General features: G+C 36.9%; 1 protein-coding gene across 1 annotated transcript in view; it reads left to right on the plus strand.

Annotated features, from left to right (window-relative positions):
* The window catches only part of HOMER1 (homer scaffold protein 1), a 122,522-nt gene that overhangs the window by 39,782 nt on the left and 60,439 nt on the right, over positions 1 to 22,301 (plus strand). Inside the window, exons 2-4 of the mRNA XM_045796402.2 lie at positions 7,562 to 7,718; positions 12,713 to 12,844; positions 16,343 to 16,435. Coding sequence (XP_045652358.1) covers positions 7,562 to 7,718; positions 12,713 to 12,844; positions 16,343 to 16,435 — 382 coding nt within the window. The remainder of the gene's footprint in view (positions 1 to 7,561; positions 7,719 to 12,712; positions 12,845 to 16,342; positions 16,436 to 22,301) is intronic.

A 22,301-nucleotide genomic window follows, 5' to 3' on the forward strand; every position in this document is an offset into this window, starting at 1 on the left:
TAGTACGCAGTTGTAATCTTTGAGCAGCATCAAAACAGCTATGTCAGTCAATAAGATGTTTCTTATGTGGGTCTGTGGGGAGGTGGAATTAAACCAGTTCCCTGATAATCCAGAGTTACAATTTACATTATTACCTGTGCTGGATAATTCCGTTGAGGCAATTCAGGTGCTTGAGTTCTGGTTTGTCTGAAGACATTCTTTGCCATCCCCACTGGCACTGAAACGAAGTTCTTCACCAATTACACCTGAAGTTCAATGATCATTGGTGTCTATTCATTCCCTGTCTTTTTTTTTTTAAGATTTTTAAAATTTATTTATTCGACAGAGAGAGAGACAGCCAGCGAGAGAGGAACACAAGCAGGGGGAGTGGGAGAGGAAGAAGCAGGCTCATAGCGGAGGAGCCTGATGTGGGGCTCGATCCCACAACGCCGGGATCACGCCCTGAGCCGGAGGCAGACGCTAACCGCTGTGCCACCCAGGCGCCCCTGTTCATTCCCTGTCTTATCCTTTCCCATGTCCTTTAGGCCTTAAGTACTACCCAGCTTCTCAAATTCCAAAAATTGAGCTGACAGTAGAATGTTTCTTATCTTACTTTCTGTGTATTTACTTCTCATGAGAGTATTTTCACCAGGAAGTAGACATACCTTCAGCAGTTCAATCCTGCAGGTAGGCACGTTTGGATTTCTGCTTCTCTCCTCCTTTCTCTTTATTCCTCTTTATGAATAATAGGAATACCTTTGTATCATGTACTGTTTAGTAGGTTGAGTTCCAAGCTATTAAAATTTGTCACTTACTTGGTGGTTCTTTGGCAGTCTTTGCAAGTGGCCCCTGAAACATGCTTTTCTCGGTGTTAATTTTGATGTACATGTAGTTTCCTCCACAGTGCCACTTAAAAAAGTCTTCTTAGTACCTATGCAAGGTTAAAAAAAATAAGTAATACTTAAAGGTTTATATAGACAAGTAATAGTTCCCTATCTCATTTTTTCCTTCATCTAGCCCCATCACTAGAGACAACTGCTTTTAAAGCTTCCAACTGTTATTTCTCTTGGTAGTTACCTCTCTATCTCTAATATGTGTTATACTATTTCTTGATTAAAAGCTTTGGATATTAAATTCTTTTTTTTTTTTTTTAAAGATTTTATTTATTTATTTGACAGAGATAGAGACAGCCAGCGAGAGAGGGAACACAAGCAGGGGGAGTGGGAGAGGAAGAAGCAGGCTCATAGCTGAAGAGCCTGATGTGGGGCTCGATCCCACAACGCCGAGATCACGCCCTGAGCCGAAGGCAGGCGCTTAACCGCTGTGCCACCCAGGCGCCCCTGGATATTAAATTCTTACAGCAGAAAGTCAATCGATAGTGAACTTTTGCCATTTTCACATTTGTTCCTCCCACATTTGTTTCACATTTGTTCCTCTCAATGTGGTTAGCCTTATGAATTTTATTGATTACCTCTAGAATTTTAAATGAGGCTCCCCAAATCTAATTATGTATGCTGTGGGGTTGTGTTATGAAGTTAATGAATTACCAGCCTACAGCTAGATAGCCAGAAGTTCTGGAGGACCTTAAATTGCATTTTATTGGGGGGCACTTCATGGTAGGTTTTATTTTATGTAAACCTCTTTCTTCAATTATCATTGTATAATTTTTAAAATGAAAACTGCCTGGAACTATTAGGAAACTTGTTTTATCCCATAAGAAGCCTGGAGGCTGACTCATTGATTCAATGGCACAATCAAGGAAGCAGTGTCTTTGTCTTTCCATCTGCTATTCTTAGCAAACAGCATTGGCTTTGTTCTCAGGTTAGCTGCCTCCCAGTAAGATGACTCCTTCAGGGCCACTGTCACTGCATCCCTCCCTTATGTGTGACTCTCTTTGTGTGCGTACCCAGAAGCTTCCAGCAAACGTTCCCTGGTTATCTCACTGACCTGAATTGCTTCAGAGGTCCGTTCCCAAAGGAACTCCTGGAAAGAAGAGTGGGATTGCCTTGATTACTTACCCTAGTGAAGTTCATAGTCATGTGGAGGAGGGTTAGAGCACCAGAACAAATCCAGAATATGTAAGGAGGGAGTGCTGAAGAATAGTTGGTGGAGAGTCGGCCGACAGTGTTTGTAACAGTGTCAGACTCTCAGTGGAAAGGGTTATTTACCTTGTTTCTTAAATTCCTATCAGGCTACCTTTTTTTTTTTTTTTTGAAAAATTAGAAACTCAAGGAATTATTTGAAACCCTAACCTTCTTTATATCCCTTTGCTACAATATTTAATTGTACTTACATATATGAAAAAGAATATTTGTAAGTTAAACATTAAAAGAAGACTAAGGAGGGGCGCCTGGGTGGCTCTACTGCTTAAGCCTCCGACTCTTAATCTCAGCTCAGGTCTTGATCTCAGGGTTGTGAGTTCAAGCCCTGAGTCGGGCTCCAGACTTTGTGTGGAGCCTTTAAAAAAACAAACAAACAAACAAACAAACAAAGGAATGCATAATTTCTTTTTCTTCCCATGAGGTTGGTTGTTAATATTGGACCCATACCTTTGCACTTCCTTAGAACATAGATTTATTGCATAATGTTTGCAAAAATACAGATTTCAGTAATAATTTTTAAAAAGCATTATCATTGAGTTTTTCTAAATCGAATCTATCCAGATGACAAATGTTAACTTTTTCCCTTTTTTTCTGGATCTAGAGTTTATATATATCTTCGGCAAATGGTCTCACTGTTTTACTTCAGTTTTCATGGTACTTATTTCTTCCTTATTACCGAGATTGCCCAAGTTAAATACAATAATTCTTTATGTCAATTCTAATGAGTTTGAATGAACCTTGTTTTTAAAACAAAATTCTGATTTTACTACGTTTTTCTCAGGTCATCTTATGCTTTCATTCTTCTAGTTTTTCACATCTATATTAAGTTTTGGAGTTGATTGCTGCTTATAGTACTTTTGCTGGGTTTTAGCCCAAGATGAAAAACTTCAGAATTATTCTTATACCGGCTTCTTAGTATTATTTTATGAGCCAACTGGAAAATACTCCCATAAGTTTTTCTTATAATAGGTCATTTGAATCACTCATTGTCCTGATTATTGGTGTAAGAAATGACAAAGTAGATGATTCTCTAGGATTAAAGTTGTGTGTGTGTGTGGTGTTTGTATCTGTTTAGTTTTGTTTCTTTAAGCTAGTTTAAAGCGTTTCATGCCAATATGTATTTGCTTTCAAAACTGATTTTTAGATTAATTCCTTAAAAGAGTTACTTTGAATGTTGTTAACAAACAACTGTCTAAGAAATACTGTAGCCATTACTAAAAAGGCTTCAATTTTTGTATTGGATCTTTTATATATGTTTTCTAGTGACAATAAATAATGTCAGTAAAAATGGCAGAATATCCAGACAGACCATTGTGGTTATAAATATAAGTCCTATGAGATGTTAATGTGTTACATGGAAAAGAATTCTGGGATCACATAATTTTGCCACATGCTGGGTTATTCGGGCGTAAATGGGTTTCTTTCCTACAGGACTTCTTAGGGTCTTCAATATACTATTGTACATTAGTGTTTCAGAATGGGGCACAACAGTGTTTGCAGAACTTACTTAAACATGGAACATTTATTTCTAGGACTGTTCCATAGAATATACTTTGGGAAATAACGGTATTTGATGCAGTTAGTATATGTATGAACTGCTGTGAAGGAGGAAGTAGTGTGTCTAACCTTTATTGATGAATGCCATCCAGTTTATTTGAAAAAGTATTAACTTTAACACTTGGGCTCTTGGGACAGTAAGTTTCAAATGCTTTACGGGTCCTCTTAAATAAGAGCTTGAAGATTTCAGGTATAGTTTTTCTACTGCTGCTTCTACAGCTTTTCTCTAAAATGAAATTTATCCACATGCTTAGTGTTGTTGAAATGTATCTTAACCAGACTAGTGATATGATCTCTTGATGACTCCCCCAACTTTTTACTCCAGCCCGGTTTTCTCTGCTGCACTCCAAACTAATATTTTGAAGTTCCTGTCCTGACAGTTTATATGCAAACCCTTATACGCATCTGAACTGTTCAAAACTGAGCTCATCCTCTCCCATTTCCTCCTCCCCCAATCCCAGACTTTACTTTCCGTTTCCCGTCCTGGCTAGGGGCACTATGGATGTTTTGGTCTGGATAACCCTTTCTTGTAGGGGACTGTTCTGTGGACTGTAGATGTTTAGCAACATCCCTGGCTTCTACCCATTAGATGCCAATAGTGATCTCCTTCAGTTGTGACAACCAAAAATGTCTCCAGACGTTGTGAAATGTCCCACGGGGGACAAATCACCCCCATTTGAGAAACACTCCCTACAGCCAGTGTGTTACTTAATCTCACTGATTCTGTTTTCTAAATTTACCTTTAATCCCTCCTCACGTCTTTATCTCACTCCCTAACCTCCTTCGTCTTTGTTTCTAATACTTGCGTTTCTTTTATGAGGGTCCGACCAGCTGTCCTATGTCCAGTCTTGTTTCCCTCCCATCCATCTGCTTCAGTGCTGCCGAATGTATCTTTCTAAAATGCAGAGCTGTTCTTTATTTACAATCTCTCAGTAGTTTCTGGAGGGGACCCCCATGAACTGGCTTCTCTCTTTAGCCTTATTCTTCAAAGGCAGTCGTACTCACTACACACGCCAGTGTACGGGGCCTTCTTCCCACCATACCGGCCTTTGTTTCACACTCTACCTAGATATCAATTTCTCCATGGTAGCTCTCAGTCACTTAATTTCAGAGAATGTATCATGGTGAAAAGCATTTTTTTTTTTTTTTTGACATTTGTCTTCCCTCATCAAATTGAACTTTTTAGGGGCAGGGGCTGTCTCTCTGCTTTTGGCATGTAGTAGGTATTCAGTAGAAGTCTGATCCATTTATTAGTGTACCTTGACAGATGTGGTAACTTACTCATTACTTCTAGGAACCCTGTTCCCTGTGTCAGCAGTGACATTATTTTCCTCATCTTTTTCATCTAGACTTTGATAGGCTTTTGACCACAGAAATCTTAAATTATAATTTTAAGAAATCACCTATTCAGGACAGAATTGAAGAAAAGCAGTGTACTTAGTTGATATTGAAATTCATAAGGCACACTTGTAAAAGATTTTTATTCAGAGGGAATTAAGTGGTGTGGATTAATTGTGCAGATTAATATAATTGTCTGAATTAAAATGTGGAAAGTATTAGACTCACAACGTTGGATTTCCATTGATAAGGACTGGTTAAAAGGCTTGTAAAAAGTAGTATCATTGTCTCAACTATTTTAGTTTTTTTTTTAAGATTGTATTTATTTATTTGAGATAGATAGAGAGAGAGAGAGAGTGGGAGAGCTTGTGCATGAGCTGGGTTGGGGGGAGGCCAGAGGGAGAGGGAGAAGCAGACTCTCCATTGAGCAGGGAGCCCTATGTGAGGCTTGATCCTAGGACCCCGGGATCATGACCTGAGCCAAAGGCAGACGCTTAACTGACTGAGTCACTCAGGTTGCTCCTTAACTGTTTTAATTTTTTATAAAATACATATATTGCAATATCCTGCACTATTTAGAAATTTATTCCCTGTCAAGAGTGGGGGGAGTTGTTAGTAAAGACTAGAATTCCTACTTCCCTTCCTTCTATGCCTTAATAAATACAGTTTTGTGTGATTGGGTTTTCCTGTGTATTGGAACTAGTTACAGTCAGGCTGACCAACTACACTTACACCTAGAACTTTAATTGAAAGATGAAGAAGAGAAAATTCGAGGTTTGCAGGGCCTTTTGGAAGGTAACCCAAGTATAGCATCAGCCTCATTGAAAAATTGAAGGATTGAAGGCGGGGAAACGGGATGAATAAGGCCTACTTCCAATTCAGAAGAATTCTCCATCCAGGCACAATGCCTTGCCAGATTGTTAATAATTATTTATTGGATGAATCTATATATAATGTGAGTTAAGTCAGAAATGATGGCTTTCTGCTTCAGTTTTCAGGGAATGGCATAAAATATATCAGTTCCTTCAAAAGATATTCATTTCATAAGAAAAGCTGTTATGGACATTTCCAGAAATAAAGCTGGGAAGAGGCAGGTTACTTACAGGAAAGGTACCTCCCTTTCATACCTGCTGTCCAAGGGCTGAAGCAGAGCATGGGCATATGTGACACCAGCCCATTATTAACCTGAAGAGTCATGTTGCCAAGGACCCAGATTTGCCTTGCCTGTTTTCTAATTTCTCCCTTTTCTATATTCTCCTTTCTTTAAATTTAAAATTTTAAACCTTTAATACTGGTTAAAATTCTCTTTAGGACCTTAAGCAGCTTTAGGAAAGAAAGATGTGTAATTGAAAGAAATGAGCTTTATTTGGGCTCAAAACAAAAAAAGCCTGTTAAAGGGTTTTCCAGAAGAACTTCTACTCAGAACTTGGAAGATATTACATTATAATGCTTCTGTTGCATACGGATCATTGCGTGCTTGTTTTCCAGACTGTAAAATAAACTAATGATATTTTGAATACACATTTTTTAATAGCTTTCGTTCTTAAAATTATTTTAAAATCTGTATATCTTTAAGGCCCTACTTAATCTCAATAAAAGATACTGTGGTTGTGAGCTACTTTGTTTTCCATATACTTTTTAATAAAGTAGAGATTATATTGAAAGTAAAGTTTCTCAGTAAGTTATTTATATATTACCAAAATAATGTTTTAAATGGGTAAAAAATTTTAACCTAGTGAGGGTCTAATATAAAATTCTTGTACCTTAATGGGATATAGTCAGTTCTAATTATTTGCAGTAGTTGTGTTCTATAAAGGCCCCACGCACACTGAATTGTCAAATATTGAATGATTGCTCCCAGGGGACATACAGGGTTAGGTTCCTACAAGCCTCTGGTCATATTTTCATTAGTCAATACATAACCTTGTTTTGTGTGTGTTTGTATTTAAAGACACTTTATTTAATATGTATTATTGATTCATTACCATTGAACTCGTGGCCAACAGCACTGTAATTCATGCCTGAGCAAAACTTATATAACATATTCCTCTCGATATGACAAATCACAGCCTTCTTGCACCTAAGAACCAGCACTTCAGCACAATGCTTGGGAGCTGTTTTAAACAGAGAAAGCACCAGTGCAAAGCACAGTAATGTGAAATAAATGGTGCTAAATAGATCACAAAAAGGGCACTTGTTTATAGTATGAGAGTTGAAACAAGAAGGCAAAGTGTTTCCTTGATCAACCTCAGATGGAAACATATGTGTCAGGTGATTCACATCCTTCCACTGCAAAAGACTAAGAAGGTACCTTAAGTACTGATTTTGGAGTTACAAATACATTTTAGTGAGTAGAAAGATTTGCAAATACAAAATCTACAAATAATGAGGATGGACTGTAATTGTTTTAAAGAAGCTTATGATTGAGTACTTAGAATATTCCAGAACTGAAACAGTGTTCCTCTTATTTTGGGGCATGTGGGAGTTTTGGGTTAGGTGGAATCATCCTCACAGTTTTCATGTCTGTTGTCCAGTGGGATAAAATTACCTGCTCTCAATCCGTCATTTTATTTTTTGCCCTATAGGGAACAACCCATCTTCAGCACTCGAGCTCATGTCTTCCAGATTGACCCAAACACAAAGAAGAACTGGGTACCCACCAGCAAGCACGCAGTTACTGTGTCTTATTTCTATGACAGCACAAGAAATGTGTACAGGATAATCAGTTTAGATGGCTCAAAGGTAAGTTACATTTACTTTAAATAATCTTGCTGTTTTATGCAGTAGAGCATTTTCTGTTTTATTTGGAGGATTTTTGTCTTTATTAAAATACAGTATTTCCTTTTGAGTTTTAAAAACTTAACTTTAAAAAACAAAAATTGATCATTCTTAAAGGTAGAAACATTTTTTGTCTACTAAGTTACTTGGATTGACCACCTTATTTGTATTGAGTTACCTAACAAAATATTCTACAAATTTTAAGTTAGTTTATTTGATAAATATTCATTGCATCTCAATTACATGTCAGGCACTATGTGAGGTGCTATGAATACAGTGGTAAACAGAATGGACACGGTTTCTACTCTTGTGGAGCACATAATCTAGTAAGGAACTAGAATTCTTTTCACATACACTTCTGTACATTAGTAGGCAATTTAGAATCCCTGACTGGTATGAAGTCTGGTCACTGTCACCGTTAAAGCTGACATCCCTTATTCTGAAGAAAAGTATATGGACAAGACCTAAGTTTTTATTTTTAGGAGAAGCAGATGGTATAGTGTTTAAGAGCACAGGCTGCCTGGGTTCATATCTCAGCTCTACCATCTACTAAGTGATTTTGGGCAAATTACTTCTCTGAGCCTCATTGTTCTCACCTCATTAGTGGTGTTAGTAAGGATTAAATGAGTTAATATCTGCAGAGCACTTCCATCAGTGTCTTGTAGTTAGTATGCATTTCAAAGGGGGGAAATTCCATTTTTTCATCAATGAATTTTGAATAGCACAGAGAGATACAGAAATACCAGACATTGGATTCTGGATATAATGTATATAGAAAGATGAGGGCTCCATTCTTCTCCTTCAAGCTTTTTTGAAGCCATGAGGCCTTTCAACTCCCAGAAATTGTAGCAGTTCAGTGTAAGGGTTAAGAGCACAGACTGTAGGCACAGACTATCTGGTTTGAATTTTAGTCAACTGCTGACTAGCCAGGTGACCTAGAACAAGAGACTTAATGTCTTCACACCTCAATTTTCTCATCTGTGAAAAGGAACTAATAAAAATACCTATATCATTACATACAGGATTGTTGTGAGGATTATATAAATTAACGTAGGCAAAAGCACTTAAAGGGTGTATAGTAATCAGTATGCAAACACTGACTGCTTTTGTTATCACTATTAATATTTTTAGGCTATTGGTTTTGTATTGTCTAGTAGTTTTGGGGAACAAAAGATAATTTAATGTTCAACTTGGAGTTCGTTTTTTTTCATGCACTCACTCATTATCTCCTTAACTAGATTACAGAAGTCCAGGGGCTGTTGGCACCTTATTTTGTACATACGTGCCTAATATGTATTTATTAGAATAATTGATTCTCGGGGCACCCTAGTGGCTCAGTCGGTTGAGCAGCTGGTTCTTGATTTTGGCTCAGGTCAAGATCTCATGGATGCTGGGATTGAGCAGTGCATTGGGCTCCCTGCTCCATGGGGATCTGAGGATTCTTTCCCTCTGCCCCTCACCTGCTTTGTCTTTCTCTGTCTCTCTCTCTCTAAAATAAATATATCTTAAAAAAAAAAAACAACCCAGAAGAATTGATTCTCTTTCATTTTTACTTGGAGAATTTAAGGACTTGAGAAATATTGGGGCGCCTGGGTGGCTCAGTCGTTAAGTGTCTGCCTTCAGCTCAGGGCGTGATCCTGGCGTTCTGGGATCGAGCCCCACATCAGGCTCCTCCGCTATGAGCCTGCTTCTTCCTCTCCCACTCCCCCTGCTTGTGTTCCCTCTCTCGCTGCCTTTCTGTCAAATAAATAAATAAAATCTTCAAAAAAAAAAATAGGACTTGAGAAATAGTAATAGTTAATTTCTATAAAACTTTTTTTAAGATTATTAATTTATCTATTTGAGAGAGAGAATGACATGAGGGGCGTGGGCAGAGGCAGAGGGAGAAACAGACTCCCTTTTGAGCAGGGAGCCCGACTTGGAGCCCGATCCCAGGACCCTGAGATCATGACCTGAGCTGAAGGCAGATGCTTAACCGATTGCACCCAGGTGCCCTTATAAAACGTGTTCAGTGAAGAATAATTTTGTCATATTTTGTAACTGTTAGTGAAATCACCAGATTTTAATTGTTATGATCTCAGACACTTAAATATTAATTTATTTCTTTTCCCTGACTAGAACTTTCTGTTCTCTATAATCTGTGCTTCCCTCTTGGCCCCAACCACAGAAAAGACATCATTTATTAGATGGGAGAGTTAAATGGAATAAAGTTCAACCAAAGTATTACCTTGTCCCACGTGATTAAATAACTCTCATGTGTTCTTCGTTCTCAAGCAATAGGATCTATTGCTGTTGGCATTTCCGTTTTTGAATATACTTTGCAGCTTGTAATCATTAGACTCTTAAATAGCTCTTGTGAACAAGGTTTCGTTTTGTTTATTTTAACAAAATCTACCCTCCTAGTTACTTTTTAAAACTGATGCTGGTAGCTACTGCAGTTCCCTGCTGCAGTTGTTGTTTATTGACAAGCAGGAGTGGTTTACTTGTGGGTAAATGAGTGTTTTTTCTGCTCCCCACCGCCACTTCTATTTCTGCACTGCATGATGAGTTGGAAAGCCCTTAGGTGCCCCTGATTAGAAAATGTCCGTTTGTTCTCATTTAGTGCCCTTACTGTAAAGTTTGCTTAAAGGTTTTCTAATCAAGCTGCAGAGACATCAGCATGGCGGAGGGCCAGAATAAGGGCCCTCAACAATCTGTAATGACACAGCATTTTTACCTCTTTTCCTTGAAAGGACAGGAACTCTGGGATTGAGACACAAATTTATTTTAAAGAATTAAGATTTTTCTTCTAAGTGGATTCATATTCAAACAGTTCAAAGCATTCTAGTTAAAGAATTATAATGAATAATTTTTTTTAAAGGGTGGGGTCATCTATCCTTTTAAAGTTTTTCTAATTAAAGAATCTCCATACAAGAAATCCCAGGAAAAGTGGAGGCAAGGAAAGGTTCACAATGAGGGTGAAAGTGGAACTCTTAAAAGCATGAAGTTCACTTGACATAGCTAAAACTGAAGGTCTGTGACCAACAGCAGATGGGTCAGTTTTCTTAGATGCCCATAAAACCTCTTGCTACCTCACATACTGAGAGTTACTGGGTCACATGTAAAATGCCCTTCCGTCCTTGAAAACACTCCGATTCCAGCTCAAAAGCACCCTCTTCAGGGAACACTTAAGGACCACCAAATCTAACGTAGTACCTGCCAGTCCCTGCCTTCGAGGCTCTCAGACTCTACCGCCAGCTGTTCTTAGGGGCTTCACAGCACTGAACACCCTGAAATTAAATTTGTCAGCTATTTATTTGTTCATTGACGAATTCCTCTTGTAGAAGTAATCCACAGTACATTGCCTCTCATTACATTCCAAGGCTCTAGAATTGTGCTTGGCCTTTAATAGGTACTCAGTTAGAAAAGCTGACCAAAAGCTAACCAAATGATTCCATAACCAAATTCCTTACCATTTGTTAATATATTCTTTCCCATTTAGTCTTTCATTTCATGACAGCCTGCAAGTTAGAGCACTTGTTAGCCACATTTCACGTAATCCTAAAACGACATGCTAGGAAAAAGAGCTTTTGAATTGAAGGGAAAGGAAGTATGAGTATATACATTTTGTCAGAGGTAAACATGCTTAATCAAGGATAGGGACTCTCATAGAACAATAGCCAACATCTCTGCTGTTTGTGACAGAAAGCAAGGGACCACTCTTTCTTTTGCTGTCTTCTTTAGTAGGATAAGTGTCCTACATTTATTGTAACTTCATCAATATGTGCATAGCTCATAAATATTTATATTCATACTGCTCACATGGTCAGTAGCTTTAGCTTTGCTCTGAAAATGCTTGATTTTCATTCCACATTTAGTCGTTCAAATGACTGCTTATGAATTAGGTAACTTTTTTTTTTTTTAATTACTGGAATCACTTTGTAATCTCAGTTTTGGAGAGCATTAAAATACTTACCTAAAACTGATTTTATACTTTTGCGTTACTGGCAGAGGGAATGTACTTCAGTTAGTATGTTATAATAATAGTTGGGATTTATTATAGAGATCACCAAAATTAATATTTAATAATACACTAACATAGTAGTTTTCTAAGAAACTAGGTGTTAAACAGAAATGATAGTGATTATCTGTATCATGAATTTATACCACTTTATGAGAAAAGAAGTAAAGTATATATTTAGGGGTTTGTTTTTCCCTTGAGTAAAGGAAAAAGTACTAAATGATTGAAAGTCTTTCTGTATCATAATATATTTAAGTAAGTCAGCTTTAAGAAAACTCTTGATTATGAATTTTAGAAAATTAGCATACAAATAAAATTTTTTTCTTGTTGATATATTCATTTTTGAAAGATTCTTTGGAGGGTAGGGCCTTACTTTTAAAGAAACAACTATTAAAGCCTACTTGCTTCCAGGGAGTTCTACTCAAAATTAATAGATAATGATCTTATAAGTTCAAAGGAAAGAAACTGACCACGCTAAAAACTCTTTAAGATTTTTTACATCATTGGAATACTTATTGATTGTAAAGTGTTGGAATTTTTGATAGAATACCCTATATTTATAGCTCTATTAGTTACCATATTTCTACACTGTCACTTATAATGTTAAAAACTATTTCTAGGGCACCTGGGTGGCTCGGTCGGTTAAGTGTCTGCCTTCAGCTGAGGTCATAATCCCAGGGTCCTGGGATCGAGTTCCACATCGGGTTCCCTGAGAGGCTGGCGGGGAGTCTGCTTCTCCCTCTGCCCTCCCCACTCATATTCTCTCTCTCTCTCTCACTTGTGCAAAATAAATAAATTTTAAAAGATTTATTTATTTAAAAAAACTATTTCTATAGCTATCTTTATATATTTAATGTTGTGACTCATTAGAAATCCTAAGTTTTTATGGAACTAAATCGTCCCATGTTTAAATTTTTCTAGTTTTTGGCTAGTTACTCATCCTCGTCTTATTTTTCAGGCAATAATTAATAGCACCATCACCCCAAACATGACATTTACTAAAACATCTCAGAAGTTTGGCCAGTGGGCCGATAGCCGGGCAAACACTGTTTATGGACTGGGATTCTCCTCTGAGCACCATCTTTCAAAAGTAAGTTAATTCATAAAAATCAAGTGGAAATCTTCTTCAAGTCAGACGTCTTAAATAAATAATAGCAAATGAAAAGTATAAAATACAGAAGAAATTTGATTAATATTCTCAGAACAACTGTAGTGACTTTAAAGCAAGAAGTGAGAGACCATTGGATTCCACTGTCAATTGGAAAATTAATTGTACACATTGAAAATGGTCACCATTGATAGAGAAGTATTTGTGTGGTTGAAAGTTAGGGGTTATCACTTCAGAATGGACTTTGCTGAGGGATTAGCACCCTTAGTGGAGATGGTCTGCAAGTAGGTAGACACCAAGCTTTTCTGAGTTGTGAAAACTTAAGCTGATAGTGATAAAGATTTCAGCTTTTTGACTTGAGTGTAGGCACACATAAATTACTTTGTTTAGGAAAAATGGTGCTTTATCTGGGTGAGAATTACTCCCAACTCTCTAATGCAGTACAGAGTGAGATCTCATAAACACATGAAGAGTTCTTGGAACATACTGACCAAGTGAATTACTGTGGCCAGAAAGGCCAATAAAATACAGAACATCACCAGGCTAATAAATATTGGAAATAAAACAGTTGTCCTGCTTGTAAGCAGCACCGTGCAGTGTTCATACCACCAGTGTCCTGAAATCCTGTGAGTGTCACACAGAAAGAGTATGTAAGGAAACTCTCCCAGGATAAGAAGATGATCAAGGAGATGAGGATTCATCACTTTTTTTCTTGCAATTTTATGCTCACCAGACCCAAAGATTTATGCTTTAAGCTTCTCTCTTTGAAGCCTTCCATAAAAGGGTAACACCACATTTGGAACATTTGACATAGAATTTGGTATACAGGGGATCTGGTCCCTTTTGGGGGTTGTTCTTGTTTGGATTCAGGGTCATCAGGCTCTTGAAGATACATACTGTTCATGTTTACGTGAAACCGTAAGCTATTCATTATAGAAATCATTTGGATTCTTAAATGAGTTCTTTTTAAAAACATGTTTTTTGTGAGTATTTATTGACTCAGGCAAATAGATAGCTCAGTAATTGAAGTAATCTTTGTTTCTATTTGTTTTGGTTGTATACATTCCCTAACACCGTTGTTTTCATATGTTTTTGTTATCTTTTTGATATAAATTATAGTTTAGGGGCCAATTTTAAGGATATTTTAAGTTTTGCCTTCACGATTATAAGTCCATCCCCAATAGGATGATTAACATGAACAAGTGTTACCTGATTTGGTTTCTGTTACACCCATCGTGTGCTCTAAATACATTTTCTTGAGCTGTAGTGAAGGTAAGAGTTAGATTCAGTCTTTTGGTGTAACAAGGACACAGGCGTCCAGTTGAGCATTGCCACTCCATAAATAATCCCCTTAGGAAATTACACATTTATTCTAATACTTTTGCCGTTACTCAGGTGGAAGCTTTTTGGAACTTTCTTTTGGAATTGTCTCTTAAAGTCTATAGCAAAAAAAAAAAGTTAAAACTATAATTAGCTTACACTTGATAAATTTCTTGTCAACACGGAAACTAAATTGTGGATTGATTTCTCCAATAAACTTGCATAAAATGGTTTTTGAGTCTAAGTAACTTTGACTAAGTTATTGTCAAATCTTTGAGGTTACTGGGCAGCTAGCTAATATGGTAAAGTAATAGTTAATTAAATCCTGTCAATTATGCTTTATCCTTTCATTTGATCTTTTTTCTGGAAATGGCTTTTATATTTCAAAAATTGTCTTTTTCCTCTTTAAAGTTAACGTATACTTTGACCAACCTTACTGACAGTGATTCCTGGTGTTGTGAAAGAGGATGGACAGTAGCTCTTGAAGTCTAGTTTAATTTATTCACTAGACTTGACTTCAAGAGTTCATGTTTAGATGATCCGTCTCTTCAGAATGTTTTTGTTGAAAGATGACAAAGTCATGATTTATTTTCCAAGCTACCTTGGAGACCAGTATTGCTGCTTTGTAGACTTTGGGGGACCCCGAGGAATTTATAATCTTTTACACAAATGAAGCAAGCATGGATTCATTCTGGCTTATTTTATCATTAAAAACCATAAGTGAATCAAAGCATTATAAGGGTTTTGAGAAGGCTCTGAAGGCAATTCTAGGGGCATTGAGAGAAATATTTGGTCTCCTAAGGCTGATGTATGAGGAAAATTGCAACTATGCTTGGATAGTTAGAGTGCTTACTAAGTTGTGTTTTGTTACCATGAAAACCCAAGCCTATAAAAATTAGCAATGGTGTGAGCCTTTATGAAGTTTCAAAAGGTTTTAAACATTACTTTGGAATGCTAGATGAGTATAAGAAAAACTTGAAGTTACATAAAGAGAAGTTGATTATGGTTTTGTTTTTATTTCATTTACACCAGTGTGAATGAGACCTTTATAGCTTTGTGTTCAGATTAATTGAACAGAATATCTCCTTAATTTAAAAAGGAGAAGCATACTAATATAGATTCAGTTTCCTGATTTACAAGTTATAGGTGGTGGGGACAAGTTTAAAGTAAGAAGGAAAGCTGTAATGACAATTTTAATTTTGACCTTCCTCTAAGTCCCCAACACAAGTCAGGGTATCATGACCTCTCCTTCCCAAGTTTTCTTTCCCAAGAGAGAAAGGAAATCAGGGTTGGCATATGGGGGTTTGAGGAGGGAACTATAATTTCATATTTTTATTAGCAGTTCTAGCAGGTGTTTTAAGTTACATAGAGATTTTTGATTTTTTAATTTGGTTATTCTGTAGCCTTAACTTACTCCCTCTGACAATAGCGGTAGACTAGTTTCTGCTTCCAAAACAATAATAGATACTCTCTGACATTTCTAGATTACTATGGGTTCATAAGAATTAGCATTTCGTGTCCTGTAGTTATTTTTTTTTGTGGTTGTTATGAGACTTAAAGGCCTTTGTGGAATCATGTTTTTCCTCTCTGCTGCTGTACATTAACTCTTTAGGCATCTTTGGAAATGAAGTGTTAATAATGTCATTTAGTGATAATAATAAATGTTGCTATTTGTATTGTTGAAAATAAAATGCCTTACATAATACGAGAGTTTATTTCTAGTAAAAGTTAAAAGCAAGCTCCAAATACTAAGATGTTTATGAGTAAATACCTAAAAGAGTTGGTTTTCTTCATGATAAGTAAGTATACTAATCCTTACTGATTCCTGACATCCTATACTCTGCACCTTGGTCTTAGTAAAGTGTGTCTGAACAACCCAGAAAGGACGTAGGTAAACTTACTGACAGCAAATTCTAACTTAATTATATTATGATGTTTTTCAATGCAAAGGGTCAGAGTAGTTGATAGTGTCACACACAAGTGTTTGGTATAAGTTTTCTTTAACCTTCATTCTCATATTACACCTGTAATTGATTTGAGGGCTATGTTGCTTGTGTAAGAGTCAGTTATTGAGAAAATGAAAGAAAACCAAGGTAAAAGTGGGCATTGAGACCTATTATTGTTTTATTTGGTTAATCTGTATAGTCTTTATACATTCAGTTCGCAGAAAAGTTTCAGGAATTTAAAGAAGCTGCTCGACTAGCAAAGGAGAAATCACAGGAAAAGATGGAACTTACCAGTACACCTTCACAGGTGGGTATTTAATTTCTATTCTTATTTTTGAGCCTTGTTCATTTCAGATGGCATCCTTTATGCCAGGGTTAAATTCGGGAAAATAATGACAAAATTAAGATCGTTTCCAACGTGGACATAGAAATGCACCCTTCAATTAATCTGTACTAGTGGAGAAAGTTTTCTTTCCTATTTGCCAGTGTCTGCAAGAATCTGGGGGGATTTCAGTTCAGTAATTATAACTTAGATTCCGTGATGTGCCTACGACTTAGAAACAATCATTTGTAAAGAGCATAGATTGGCCTATTTTGTGTTCTGTACGGCCAGTCACAAGAGGAGGCGAGGAGAGGCTCAGGGAAATGAGTTTATTATACTCACAGGTTCTAGTAACGGGAAGCATAGCACATATCTGAGGGGCATGTGGAGAAGCCTCAGGGTGGTCAGGAGGCAGAAAGCAGGAGCATGGGAAAAGCTGAGGCTATAGAGCTATATGGAAGTTTCCTCAGGAATGGCAAAGCAGGATAGACAATTTCGGATTTGGCTAGTTGAATAATTTCTGCAGCCTCTGAACTCACAGGGGTAGTCCCTCATCGCCTGGTAGCTGGCCCTGGGATGGTGAAGGCAGAAGAATATTGCATCCTGGCGTGCTGCGTGGCCCAGATGAGGGAGGTACAGCTTTAGATTGGTTGGTTTGCATATCAAAGGCATGTCTCCGCCTCACCCCCTTCTAAGGATTGGCTAGCCAGGATATCTTTTTTTAAAGATGTCAAAACATCAAATATACAGAAAAAAACAGTAGTCTGTTATACTTGATTTTAAGTGTCCTTAAATCTGACCATTGGGACATCTTTCTTTACACTTAGCCCTGAGACCCAAAGGTTATCGGTTTTATACACGTATAGCTTTTTCCTTTAACAATGACTTAATACCTGTGACTTGCCCATCATAATCTTTCTTTAGTTGGAAATTAGATCTCCAAGTAAAGTTCATTAAATACTTGTATTTCAGTGCTTTTACAAAGGTTTTAATGTACATTGTATGATTCAGCTTTTTAATAGGCTTTTCTAAAATTAGTATTTATTCCAATTTGAGTCTTAAGAACCCAGCTTTGTCCTGGGTTCTGTATAGCATTTGAAGTGTACTCAAGGCTCCCATGAAAAGAAAGAATCAGATGTTACAAATGTTTCTCTGGACTGTCAGTATAGTAGCAGATTTACCTAACACTTTCTTGAGGAAGTGAATAGGAATTTCCCGGGAATTTACAGACTAGACATTTTTGAACATGTTTGCTCTTTACCTTCCTCCTCACCCCTGGCATCCAACTCTATTTGGTAAACCCTGTTGGTATAAAGAGTTTTTTGGTTTTTAAAGAAAAGGAGAGCTCTGTTAAGTACGCGTAAAGTGCGTATTTCCTCTTAGACTAGAGGTGTACCCTGGATCGGAGCCAAAGCTCCATTACACCTCCTCCATACTTGCAGTGACCTGGAATAACATGATCATTTTTGAAACTTCCCTTGACCCTCTCTTCCCTAAGTGCTATGGTAGTGTAGTGATACATCTCCTAAAAACCTATGTAAAATTTAGTACCAGTACGTGTTCGGAGCTATCCTTCTTCAGGTGAATGGTTCTGGCGTTGTAGGAGGATGTTCTAGCACCTGCCCTAGAGAATATGCAAAGGACTCCAATAAAATTATAATGGATTACACTTATCCATCGTACTTACTTCCTGTTTCTCTGATCATTACTTGTTTGTGTTTAGTTAGCCATGAACAAGTTGCTGGTAAGATACCTGCTCCTCTTTGGTGGATGGAATGTCTTTAAGCCTTGACTTTCATCAGAGGAATATATCCAAGATGTTTATATATGGAAAATACTGGGAAATATAAGGAATAAAAAATATCCTAAGTTCCTCGGTATTTGAGAGCCAAAATATACTGATCCTACGTTATCTTTCCAAAGCATTTGAAGTCCGATAGCTAATTTAATGTACAGAAGCCAGAGTAATAGTTAAAAAATGTATTTATTTTCATTTTTGTTTTCTCCCCATCCCCTTTTGTGACAGTCCCTTACAGATGTCATTAATGTTTCTGTTTTAGTTTGAAATGTATGACTGCTGGGCACTCCAATTCTATTCAGCTAGGGAGCAGAGCTTGATTCTCTTTGGTTTAACCCAATCTGCTAAATTAACCCTCTGCCTGAAGTGTAGAATATTACTCAGGAATTCAGCAAGGGGAGCAGGAGGTTAAATGGAAGAATTGATAGTAGTAGGCATTCAGTCAGTCATAGCTTTTGTTTTTTATTTAGGTCGGATAACAGACTGGTTAAGAGTGTGGGTTCTCAAATCAGACAAACTTAGATATAAATTATTTTTTGTCACTATATGATCTTGGGAAAATGGCTTAACCCAGTTCTGTTTATACATCTGTAACATGGGGGTTACATTACTTACATTAGAAGATTGTTGGAGGGAATAAGAATGATAATGGCTATGTCATATGATAATGGCACTAATATAGGCTTTAGAGCCTGGCTTTGAATCTGGGCTCTAACCTTTACCGGTTTGTTTTGTTTTAGGCAAGTTACTTTTTTTTTTTTTTAATTTATAAAATGAGTAAAAGAACAGTGTCTCCTGAAACTAATGTAACACTGTATGTTAACTATACTGGAATTAAAATTAAGAACTTAAGAAAAAAAAAAACAGTATCTCCTCCTAAGGTTATTGTGAGAATTAAATGAGGATTCCAAAGTGCTTAGCATAGAGTAAATCTTCAATGTTAACAGCTGTTGTTGGTGGTGTGGCTGTAATGCTGAAGATGATGATGCAAAGCCTTGACATAGTATCTGGCACATAATAGTTACTTAGAAAGATAAAGGTGCCTTAATTGAGTAAAACCCGCATCAGAGTACCCTGGAAAACTTGCTAAAACACAAAATGCTGAGTCCCACTCCTGGCATTTCTGATTTAGTAGGGCTGAGTTAGGGTGTAAGAATTTGCATTTCTGGCAGAGTTCCGGGAGATGTTGATGCTGTTGATCTGGGGATCCCACTTTGAGAAGTAGTGCTGTAGACAAACTGTTCCACGTCCCTAAAGGCATGTGATGAAGAGAGTCTGGCATTTAGGGCCAAGTTAGCCACTTCCCCATTCTTAAACTCTTCAGCTAAGATTGTACTCTTGATAAAATGTGTGGTCATGTCAGATAGTCTTTATGTTGTCTTGATCAAGATAACATCTCTAGGAATAAGTTGAATCATGTCTTAGTTTTTACTTTGTTTCATGTCCTCCTTTAACAAATAGACATTAATTTAGAACTTTTTCTGTATTGGAGATCTTATGTTCTTGTGTTTCCGTGGGTATCTTTTAAAACAGTCATTTTGACATAGAATCAGTAGTGATGTTTGGCTTTAAATCTGAAGTTTCTTATATAGTACACAGTAAAAAAAAAAATGCTGTATTTGAATTAACTTGTTAAGTGCTTTCCTCAGAATGCACATTGAAGAAAAAGGGGCTATATAATCAAATAAATATAATGCAATTTTTTTCTTCATTGGACTTTAGAAAAAAATAAGTTTTAACTGTCATTTGACTAAGACTTTTAAGTTGAATGAAGTATTTATTTACTCCATTGTTGTTTGTAGTCAAACACAAGTTCTGGATTTTTTCCCCACGTAAATTGTCAGGTTGTAAAGCATTGGATATATGGTAGCTCTCTTCATCTATATTTAGGCTAGCTTTTTTCTCAAGATTTTTTAAAATTCACTTTATAGAAAAGTAGAATATACGTATGTGTGTGTGTGTGTGTGTGTATTAAAGAAGGAAAAAAGCCTCTTACCTTTGTTATAAATACCATAATTTTTTAATGTTTGTAGAAGGTATGTGTGGGAGTGATTTGCATATGTTTTTAAAGGAATGAGTAAAGGAGAAAGAGAAGAAGAGAAGGAAGGGAATCATTGATGGAGCATTGTGAAGAAGAAGGTAATATTGTGAGGAAGGAGGATGGAAACAAACGAGCCACTTCTTCATCTGATACAGGAGGGAAGGATAAAAATATATTCAGATATAGATAGGAGGGAGACTGAGGAAGTCTATGCCAGTTTATTTCTCTTTTCTCTGGAAGGAAGAGATAGGTCATTCACTGAGAGGAAAGACAGCTGAAGAGAGAGAGGCCTTGAACACAGGCTAGGAAACAGCTGTTAGGTAAAGTAAAAAAAGAAGAGTCAAGTGGGAGTAGTAAGTAAAATTAAATATTACTTGGCATTTTAAGAGCATAATTGAAGTCAGGGCTCAGAATTATTTTCATGACGCTAATCAGCCTATTTAACAGTGCCTTCTCTCATTGCACGTGGTAGGTTGGGCACATAAGAATATGAACCAATGATGGTTCATTTGGTAGGAATTGGAAATTGGCAAGATAGCTGTGGTGGAAGGAAGCCCCCAAATGCTAATGAGAATATAAGTAAGGTGATTGGCTTTCTGGTATAGACTGACCATGGAGAGGAATAAAGCCAGATTGTACCTGACAAAGTTGCATAATGGCAGAGGGCCAAAAGATACCAGGTTGAAAAGCAAGTGGGAGGGGTGTGAGTTAGGTTGAGAGGATAGGAGGATGTACAACACCTCTTACCTGTTGGAATCAAAACTAGTAGTTGATGAATTAATCAAAAAAGTCAGTTGATGTGAAGGAGTCTTTAAAGAATATTTAAGTTTATAAATTAAAATTCAGTAATGCCGTCTTATGTATTCACCAAAATCTTTATTTAAAGCTGAAACCTTCTCTTTGAATATGAATCTGTTGATTGGAATTCCATGTTAACTTTCTTACATAAATAATACTCATAATTAATTGTCTGCAATTTCCTGTTTCTCTTTTCCTTTAAGTAGAGTTAACCCTATTTCACTTGCAAAGAAATCTGAATGTGATAGATTTTCCTGTCATTTTTCTGTTACTTGTAGATTTTATTTTCTAGCCATTTACTTTTTAGTTACGTCAAAGCATTTGGTTTGTTTTTCGTCAAAATAGCCACTCTAGCTTTGCATTCAGGCTTTATTAGTTTGCATAACATTTAATTCAGCTATATAATTATATTAATACACTTGGCATAAACATGGTTGGGACAGATACAGCTGATTCTTGGTAAGCGTTTAATGTGGCTGGTACAAAAAATATGCAGAATAGAGATTAACCCACTAGCACTGTGCTTCAGTCAGTCAGTATACTTTACGTAGGAAGGGAAGAGCATGAGTTAATCTAGTCAGGTTACAAAGAATTTCTGTGGTTGTCAGAAAGTGGGATTTCAGAAGTGGTGACCAGGTATGGGGACTGGTTTATTCCCGTAGTAGACATTTGATCTCAGCCTCATCTTCCTTTATGTATCCTTTTGTTCTTCTCTGTCTCTTCCCTGGCATTTCTTTCTATATCCACAGCCATGGGAACTCAAAATCATAAGGTCCTTCCTGTCTGAGCCTCTGCCCAGAAAAGAGTGTTCTCATCTTCATTTAAATAGAAAAGACTGAAATAGAATAAGTCTTCTTTGAAATGTTTATTAAATGATAAAGAGAAGAAGCTCTGTTTTCCTTAAGTCAGAAAGATGGAACTGTAACAGGAATTTTAATTTTGGTCTTTACTGGAATTCAGTGGAAGGTGTTGGTGGTATTTGGTCTATTGTGGAAGGGCACTGCTGCCACATCCCTCGCTCCCACTCTCCTACTACAGCACAGACACCAGAGAGGAGCTTGGTGATACCACCACGAAGGCCTGGAGAGAGGGCGTGGCTCAGTTCTTTTTCATGGGATTCAGAATATTTCCTTTTGTGGGTTTGTTGTTGTTGTTTTTTATTGTTTTTTTGTTTTGTTCTATTTTTTGGGTTTTTTTTTTTTTTTTTTTAGGGG

The sequence above is a fragment of the Ursus americanus genome, chromosome 5, assembly GCF_024610735.1.
Source record: "Ursus americanus isolate L20-20 chromosome 5, mUrsAme1.1.p, whole genome shotgun sequence".
Taxonomy (NCBI): domain Eukaryota; kingdom Metazoa; phylum Chordata; class Mammalia; order Carnivora; family Ursidae; genus Ursus; species Ursus americanus.